Here is a 9,673-nt window from a genome sequence, read left to right on the forward strand (position 1 = left end):
ACTAACACAACATTGTAAAGCAATTATACTCCAATAAAGATGTTAAAAAGAATAAAAATAAGAACAAACTGAAACAAGTAAAAAAAAAAAAATCCCCCACCACCCCCTCCCTCCCCCGGGTGACCCACATACTGGAGAATAATTATATGGCAGAGGCTCTCCCACAGGAGTGAGAGTTCTGAGGTCCATATCAGGCTTCCCAGCCCTGGGGTCTGGCATCGGGAAGAGGGGCCCCCGAGCATTTGGATTTAAAGTCCAGCGGGGCTTAATTGCAGGAGGTCCACAGGACTGGGGGAAACAGAGACTTAGCTCTTAAAAGGATTACACAAAATCTCATGTGCACTGGAAGCAAGGGCAAAAGCAGTAACTTCATAGAAGGCTGGGCCAGACCTACCTGCTGGTCTTGGAGGGTCTCCTGGGGAGGCAGGGGGTGGCTGTGGCTCATGCTGGGGTCACAAGAGCTGGTGGCAGATATACTGAGGAGCATTCATCTTCATGAACTATCCTTGAGGCAGACATCTTGCTTGGGTCATTAGCACCAAGACCCAGCCCCACCCAACAGCCTGTAGGCTTCAGGCCAAACCACTAACAGCCCCACCCATTAGCAGACAGGCTGCCTAAAGACTTCCTGATCCCACAGCCACCTCTAGACAGGACCCTAGGCACAGCCCTGCCCACCAGAGGGCCAGGACCCAGCTCCACCCACCAGTGGGCTGGCATCAGCCCTTCCCGCCAAGAAGCCTACATGAGCTTCTAGACCAGCCTTACCCACCAGGGGGTAGAAACCAGAAGGAAGAAAACTACGATCCAGCAGCCTGTTGTCTGCAAACAGGCCAGACACTACTCTGGGACCAGCTGGCCCCTGGCCCTTGGGTGATGAGAGAGGAGGGTACTGCTGGGACTCATAGGACGTCTGCTAGAGAGGGCTACATCTCCAAAGTTGAGAAACGTAATTAACCCACCACGCACATAAAAATACTATAGAAATTTAGACAAAATGAGGTGGCAGAGGAATATGTCTCAGATGAAGGAACAAGATAAAACCCCAGAAGAACTAAGTGATGTGGAGATAGGCAATCTACCAGAGAAAGAGTTTGGAGTAACAATTGTAAAGGTGATCCAAGAACTCGGGAGAAAAATGGATGCACAGATTGATAAGTTACAAGGATTTGTTAACAAAGAGTTAGAAAATATAAAGAACAACCAAACAGAGTTGAAAAATACAATCACTGAAGTGAAAAACACACTGGAAGGAATCAACAGTAGAGTAAATGAAGCAGAATGGATCAGTAAGCTGGAAGACAGAGTAGGGGAAATCACCACTGAGGAGCAGAAAAAAGAAAAAAGAATGAAAAGAAATGAGGAGGACTTCCCTGGTGGCACAGTGGTTAAGAATCTGCCTGCCAATGCAGGGGACACAGGTTCGAGCCCTGGTCCCGGAAGATCCCACATGTCATGGAGCAACTAAGCCTGTGCGCCACAACTACTGAGCCCATGTGCCACAACTACTGAAGCTCACGCACCTAGAGCCCATGCTCTGCAACAACAGAAGCCACCTCAATGAGAAGCCCGTACGCCACAATGAAGAGTAGCTCCTGCTCTCCGCAACTAGAGAAAGCCTGCAAGCAGCAATGAAGACCAAATGCAGCCATAACTAAATAAATAAACAAACAAATAAATTAAAATTTATATTCAAAAAAAAAAAAGAAATGAGGACAGTTAAGAGACCTCTGGAACAACATTAAGCACACTAACATTCACACTATAGGCGTCCCAGAAGGAGAAGAGAGAAAGGGCCTGAGAAAATATTTGAAGAGATAATAGCGGAAAACGTCTTAACCTGGGAAAGGAAATAATCACCCAAGTCCAGGAAGCCCGGAGAATTCCATACAGGATAAACCCACAGAGGAATACACCGTGACACATTGCAATCAAAATGACAAAAATTAAAGATAAAGAGAAAATATTAAAAGCAACAAGGGAAAAGCAACAAATAACATACAAGGGAACTCCCATAAGGTTATCAGCTGATTTTTCAGCAGAAACTCTGCAGACCAGAAGGAAGTGGCATGATACATTTAAAATAATAATTGGACAGATTAACTGTCAGGCAAGAGCTGCTGTGATGGTTTATGACGATGCCAATAAAAAGTGGGTACCAGCTGGTGGTTCAGCTGGGTTCAGCAGAGTTCGTATATATCATCATACAGGCAACAACACGTTCAGAGTGGTGAGCAGGAAGATTCAGGACCATCAGGTCGTGATAAACCGTGCCGTTCCTAAAGGGCTGAAGTACAATCAAGCTACACAGACCTTCCACCAATGGTGGGATGCTAGACAGGTATATGGTCTCAACTTTGGCAGCAAAGAAGATGCCAGTGTTCGCAAGTGCCGTGACGCACGCCTTAGAAGTGTTGAATTCACAGGAAACAGGGCCAACATTGCCTAGACAAAATTCACAGCTACCAGCCCAAGTTCAGAATGGCCCATCACAAGGAGAATTGGAAATTCAAAGAAGGCAACTACAAGAACAGCAACGACAAAAGGAGCTGGAGTGGGAAAGGCTGGAGAGAGAAAGGATGGAAAGGGAGAGACTGGCGAGGGAGAGGCTAGAAAGGGAAAGGCTGGAGACGGAGCGACTGAAGCAGGAGCAGCTGGAGAGACAGAGAGAAGAGCGGGAGGGGCTGGAGAGACTGGACTGGGAAAGGCCAGAAAGAGAGCCACACGAGCAGCTAGAAAGGGAGCAGCTGGAATGCTAGCGAGAGCAAAGAATATCAGCTGCTGCTGCCCCTGCCTCTGAGGAGACGTCTCCGAACTCTGTGCTGGGTGGGAGACTCCCCCGCTTCTGAGCCAGGCTCGCAGGCCGCCTCTCAGCCGGCAGAGACTCCAGCCCAGCAGGGCATTGTCTTGGGACCACCTGCACCTCCACCCCCTTCTCCACTCCACCAGGTCCTGCCCAGGCATCAGCCGTACTCCCTCCTCCCCCAGGACCCCCTCCACTCCCTCCACTTCCATCCTCGTCCTTGGGCCTCCACCTCCCCCACCACCGCTTCCTAATCAAGTACCCCCTCCCCCCCCCCACCTCCTGCTCCTCCCCTCCCTGCATCTGGATTCTTTCTGGGATCCACATCTGAAGACAACTGCCCTTTAACTGGACTTGCCACTGCAACTGCTGGAGCAAAACTTCGGAAAGTGTCACGAATGGAAGATGCCTCTTTCCCAAGCGGAGGGAATAACACTGGTGTGAATTCGGCCTTCTCTAAAACAGATACAGGTCATGGAAAGGGACCCCTTCCTTTAGGGGGTGGTAGTTTAATGGAAGAAATGAGTGCCCTGCTGGCCAGGAGGAGAAGAACTGCTGAAAAGGGATCAACAATAGAAACAGAACAAAAAGAGGACAAAAATGAAGATTCAGAGCCTGTAACTTCTAAGGCCTCTTCAACAAGTACCTGAACAATCTGAACAACCTGAACAAGTACCTGAACACCTGAACCGACAAGAACACCTTGGGAAAGAACAAATACAATGAATGGTAGCAAGTCACCTGTTATTTCCAGACCAAAATCTGCACCTTCTTCGCAGCCCAGGGGAACGGAGTCCAGGCGGAAGCAGGATATTCTAGATGAAATGAGAAAAGAATTAACTAAGCTAAAAGATGAGCTCGATGATGCAATCAGGCAGGAACTGAGCAAGTCAAATACTGCATAGAGAAACAAACTAAGGAGAGATAGGACTTTAATCCAGAGAAGGAAAAAAAAAAAAACCTACAAAGAACAACTGTTAGCAACAACAAACCCCCTACATTTTGTGAGCTGTAAGAAGAAAATGGAGACAAACAGTCGGAAGGAGGGAAAAACCAACATACTTTGAAAGACTTCAGACATTACTACTCTGGCGATAAGCTATTTCCCTCCCAGTTTGCTGCTTTTTTCTGACCTTTACAACAGGATGGAAGGGAGTCATACAGGAGTTCCGGTATCAGTCATGCAGAAAATACTAAACCTGTCAGGCAAGATCGCCATGCCTTGAAATATTTTCATGTCAAGAGAAAAATCGCACATTTTCCACAATCCACACTAAGATAAAGAGGAGAAAGGCTTGAGAAGTTTTTTTCAGAGAAGGCTGATGAAGAATTTAGCAAGTTATGCTATTGTATTGTAAATGTTTCTCTCAGGTTTGTCTTCCTATCATATTTGATATTCCATGAATAATTGAGGTCAGCCCTACGCAGGTTAAGATCATAAGATGTGGAACAACCAGAATTGTATGTGCTTTCACAGGGTGATATTTATAAGAAAGTGTCCTAAAAATGATTTGTCCAGAGTGAGGAATTTTAGAACGATAGGAAGTCTCTCGAGTTAGACTTCATGCAATTTTGTAGATTCAAACATAAAATTCGTCCAGAATCTAAAGATGTAGATGCCTTCCTAAATTGTTACAAATGCTTTACCAAATCTGTGACTCCTACATAACACAAACCAGTGGTCAAATGTAAAACAATATATTGTAGATTTACTGTAGGTTTTCAACCTTTTTTAGATTTATGTGTGTGGACATTTTTATAATATAATTACACACCACAAAATTAGCTTTTTTATTTTTTATTTGTTTTATTTTATTTTATTTTTGGCCGTGCCACACAGCTTGCGGGTTCTTAGTTCCCCAACCAGGGATTGAACCCACGCCCTTGGCAGTGAAAGTCCAGAGTCCTAACCACTGGACCGCCAGGGAAGTCCCAAAATTAGCTTTTTTAATTGCAGACAGTAATGCACGTCAAACTAATATGTAGTGGCCTTTTCAAGGCCTAGTCCCAGGGAAAAGATTTTGCAGAGTATAGGGGAGTGGGAGGAAGGGAAGGAATAATGTTTTACTTAAAGTTAATTTCTGCACTATCTTTTTTCTCAATTATCTGCATGAATAATAATGAGGAATATTTTGTGGCTTTAATTGGTAAATAGGTTAACAGAACCAAGTACTTCATCTTTTACATCATGTCTTCAGCTATTTATATTTTAACTTCGGTAAGTTCAATGGTCTGAAACATGATTCTGAGCTTCACGTGAATTATATCTTACTGTGGAACTCAAAACAGCCACATAGCACAGGGACGTCAGCTCCGTGCTTTGTGACCACCTAGCACGGTGGGATAGGGAGGGTGGGAGGGAGACGCAAGAGGGAGGAGATATGGGGATGTATGTATATGTATAGCTGACTCACTTTGTTATACAGCAGAAACTAACACACCATTGTGAAGCAATTATACTCCAATAAATATCTATTAAAAAAATGCTAGATCTTAAAAAAGAAACTGGTTTATGCACAAAGTTTTGTGCCTTGATCTAATATTAACATGATGTCTGTGTAAAATGACAAAAAGAACCAATACTGAATCACATTACATTTCCTGTCATCCTGCATCAGCCCAGATTGCTAAATAAGTTCTTTCCAAGAAGTTTGATTGAATTGCTGTATACATTTACTGTCCTATGTGACAGTTTTGTCATTGTTAAGAGATATCAGTAATTAAAATGGGAAACAAAAGCTTAGGTTATTTTCCTTATCAAAACTATGTTCCTTGAAGCCACATTATTATGATGGCTTTCATGCTCTTCTACATTGGATGTCTTAAGCTGAGTGCAGTTTAGGGGATCCTGTCTAATTACAGGAAGGTACTTCTTTCCTTCAACACTGTGATCTGACCTGTGACAAATCTGTACTATATATTATGTAACTGGCTAACAAGTCAATTGCAAACCAACTGAATGTTCAAATCTTAGTGCTGGTGCTGAAATCTCTTCACAATAGTCATCATGATCTCAAAGTTTGTTTCAAAATTTGCAAACATCAAGTGTCAATCAAATAAGAAGATGAAACACTAATGAATGCTGAATTCTCATGCTTTAGGTGTACTTCCGTTTTAGATTTTTTGGTTCTCTGCTATTTTTACAGTACTGTTTCATTTAAATTTCCTACATGCTAACTTCGTTTGTGCGATTGAAATAAAATTGCAGTATACACATGTTTAAAAAAAATAATTTGTTGTTTAAGTCACCCAGTCTATGGTATTTTTGTTATAGCAGCCCAAATGGACTGAGACACAGAGTTTAGCACATAATTACTCCTGATTATTTAATCTGTATCTGTTCTGACCTCAAATTTAAACTTCTTGAAGGCAAGTATTATCTAAAATTTCTGTCCCTCACAGTTCCGATCACTGGATTAGGTACATAGCAGGTGCTTAATCTGGGGAATGATAGTCAAAATCTTAATAGCTGACTAATTAGAAAGAACACTGGGGACTTCACAGTGGTTAAGAATCCACTTGCCGGGCTTCCCTGGTGGCGCAGCGGTTAAGAATCCACCTGCTAGTGCAGGGGACACGGGTTCGAGCCCTGGTCCAGGAGGATCCCACGTGCCGCAGAGCAACTGAGCCCATGTGCCGCAACTTCTGAGCCTGCACTCTGGAGCCCGTGAGCCTCAACTACTGAAGCCCGCATGCCTAGAGCCCGTGCTCCACAACATGAGAAGCCACCGCGATGAGAGGCCCGCACACTGCAGTGAAGAGTGGCCCCCGCTCGCCGCAACTAGAGAAAGCCCGTGCACAGCAACAAAGACCCAACTCAGCCAAAAAAAAATCCACAAGAAAATCCATTAAGCTTGCCAATGCAGGGGACATGGGTTCGAGCCCTGGTCCGGGAAGCTCCCACATGCCGCAGAGCAACTAAGCCCGCGAGCCACACCTACTGAGCCCGCATGCCTAGAGCCCACGTTCTGAAACAAGAGAAGCCACCGCAGTGAGAAGCCTGCACACCACAACGAAGAGTAGCCCCCACTCGCCACAATAAGAGAAAGCCCGCGCGCAGCAATGAAGACCTAATGCAGCCAAAAATAAACACACAAACAAATAAATAAATAAAAAGATTTTTTTAAAAAAAGAAGAAAAGAAAGAACGCTGGCCATAGTGTTTGGTGACCACCCTCTGTGCCCAGCATTTTAGTTGTTGGATTGTAGGCAAGTCCAGGGGTTCCAGGGATGAGACCAAAGTATCAGGGGGGAAGCGGGGGCCCAAGGCTGTGGCTGTTTACCACCTAAAACAGAAATATTTACATGTTTATAGTGGGACTGGCGTTAGCATCCAGCTTCTGGACTCCAGACATCACAGACCAGAGAGTTTGATGTGTTGGATGATGCTGGTGCCTTGCCTTGATCCCCTCTCATCCACTTTTACCATTTTTTTTCTTTCCCTTTTGGGGGTGCTTTTGATTTCAACAAGCAAAGTGTGCTGCACCTTTATGGAGAACTTCCTTCTAGTTACTGGATCCCACTTGCCTGCAGGTGAAGGCCCTTGGGGTGGTCTACAGCCTGTAACGGATGGGGTGCTGGGGCAGGAACCCTAGCTCCCTTGCCTCGGGTGAGCCCACCCCAAGGCATCGCTTACACTTGAGTCCCCCTCAGAGTTGGGACATCACCACCTGTGGAACTTGGCCGAGCAGCCTTACTCTCCTTTTCCCGCTCTGCTCCCCACACCGCTCTCTCTCTCATGGTTTCACCTGTGAGCACTTGCTTAAGAAGCCACTCCCACACCAACCTGACTGTAGGGATTCTGACAGTATTCATTTCCTAGGCCTAATGTAGCAAGTACCCCTGCAGCAAGTACTGAGTGGCTTAAAGCAACAGAAATATCTTCTCTCATGGTTCTGGAGGCCACACGTCTGAAATCAAGGTGTCGGGCAGGGTATGCTCCCTCTGAAGGCTCTAGGGAAGAATCTGTCCCATGCCTTTCTCTTGGCTTTGGGTGTTGCTGGCAATCCTTGGCATCTCCTGATTTGTAAACACATCACTCGTCTCTACCTCTGTCTTCACACAGGGTTCTCCCTGTGTCTGTGTATCTTTTCTTCTCCTTCTAAGGACACCAATCATATTGGATGAGGGACCATAACCATGAGTATGGCCTCATTTTAACTTGATTGTATCTGCAAAGGACCTGTTTCCCAATTCGGTCATGTTCACAGGTGGGGAGGGAGGTGTTTGCTGTGGCTGTGAGGGAAGGATCTGTTGTAGGCTTCTCTCCTTGGCTTGTAGATGGCGGTCTTCTTCCTGTGTCTTTTCATAGTGTCATCCCTTTGTGCATGTGTGTTTCTGTATCTTAATTTCCCCTTTTTATAAGGACACCAGTCATATTGGATTAGGGCTCATCCTATGACCTCACTTTAATTTGATTACCTCCGTAAAAAGCCTTTCTCCAAATACTGTCATATTCTGAGATTAATAGGGGTTAGGACTTCAACATGCGAATTTTGAGGGGATACAATTTAACTCATAAGGGAGGCTTACAACTTCATATCTTTTAGGGGCACAATTCAACCCTTGACACTGACCTAAAACATCTTATTTATTACTTTAAGATTTTGTGAAGGTCAAGTATATAAACACAAAAAAAATGGTATGTACAGTATATAGAACCCAGTGGCTCTATTTTCCAGTCATCGTTTTTTATTTATTTGTTTGTTTGTTTATTTATTTTGGCTGCGTTCGGTCTTCATTGCTGCTTGTGGGCTTTCTCTAGTTGCGTTGAGCAGGGGCTACTCTTTGTTGCGGTGCGCAGGCTTCTCATTGTGGTGGTTTCTATTGTTGCGGAGCAGGGGCTCTAGGTGCACAGGCTTCAGTAGTTGCGGCACGCGGGCTCAGTAGTTGTGGCTCACAGGCTCTTGAGCGCAGGCTCAGTAGTTGCAGTGCACAGGCTTAGTTGCTCTGCGGCATGTAGGATCTTCCCAGACCAGGGCTCGAACCTGTGTCCCTTGCATTGGCAGGCGGATTTTTAACCACTGCGCCACCAGGAAAGCCCCAGTCATTGTTCAAATGTATTAAAACACTATATTTTTATCTTTCTGAGTTGTCATAAAATCAGAAACAATATTATAAGTTCATTTATAGAACTTAAATATCTACAACATTTGTGTTTTTACTTCCTGTAGTTAAGGTTAGATTCTTCTTCTGATAAGTATCAGTTTTGAATTGGAAATTAGGTACCCTTAAGTGTTATTTGTATGAAACAGATGAGTCATTAATAACACAATAAATAAACTGTACAGTGGTTAAGAATGTGGACTCTCCTGTCAGACGGCTTAGGTTTGCATCAGCTCTATAACTTACTAGCTGTGTGACCTTATGCCAGTTAATTAATCTCTCTGAGCTTTCATCTCCTCAGCTGTAACTGGCGATGAGAACAGTACTGTTATTTTGAAGCACATTGTGCAGTGTCTGCTCATAGTTAACACTCTCTAAATATTAGCTATTATTTTGCCTGAGGTATTCATTTATACATAATAAGTCTGAAAATGTAAAGACATAATAGAAGTGAAATTTATAATTATCTCTTTAGGTAAAACCTCACACTTTTCCAGGAAAGTATTACTAATATATTCCTTTAAAATAACAGAATATAACTAGTCTTTTCTCTTTGTCTTTCTGAATTTAACTATTTATTACCAAGATAAATTATTGTTCTGTTTTCATAAGAAAAAAAATTTTAATTGTATATAATGTTTTTTTTTAAAAAGGCAATTCTCTAATATGGTACAAATTTAAACATCACAAAAAGAAATATAGTGAAAAGTAAGTCTCCTCCCCTTTCCCCCAAATTATCAGGTGACCTTTCCAGGGGCAACCATTG

General features: G+C 43.8%; 1 protein-coding gene and 1 pseudogene across 3 annotated transcripts in view; one reads left to right on the forward strand and one right to left on the reverse strand.

The window, feature by feature from the left end:
- DOCK9 (dedicator of cytokinesis 9) overlaps positions 1 to 3,911 on the reverse strand; it is a 324,518-nt gene extending 320,607 nt beyond the window's left edge. Inside the window, exons 1-2 of one of the 2 annotated variants that reach the window (XM_082366041.1) lie at positions 3,866 to 3,911; positions 3,545 to 3,618 (exon numbers count right to left, since the gene is read on the reverse strand). Coding sequence is in view for 1 of the 2 variants with exons in the window: in XM_082366040.1 (XP_082222166.1) it covers positions 395 to 487 (93 nt within the window). In the remaining variant the exon portion in view is untranslated. Of the gene's footprint in view, positions 1 to 394; positions 499 to 3,544; positions 3,619 to 3,865 lie in introns of those variants that run through there. The other variant, XM_082366040.1, reaches the window with a different exon arrangement.
- On the forward strand, positions 739 to 3,871 carry LOC309616031 (protein enabled homolog; annotated as a pseudogene). Its single transcript has 2 exons — positions 739 to 3,445; positions 3,482 to 3,871. The product of its transcript is annotated as a protein enabled homolog (transcript).
- Positions 3,912 to 9,673: the final 5,762 nt, after the last annotated feature.

This window comes from Balaenoptera borealis (genome assembly GCF_965194805.1).
Source record: "Balaenoptera borealis genome assembly, chromosome: 18".
NCBI lineage: Eukaryota > Metazoa > Chordata > Mammalia > Artiodactyla > Balaenopteridae > Balaenoptera > Balaenoptera borealis.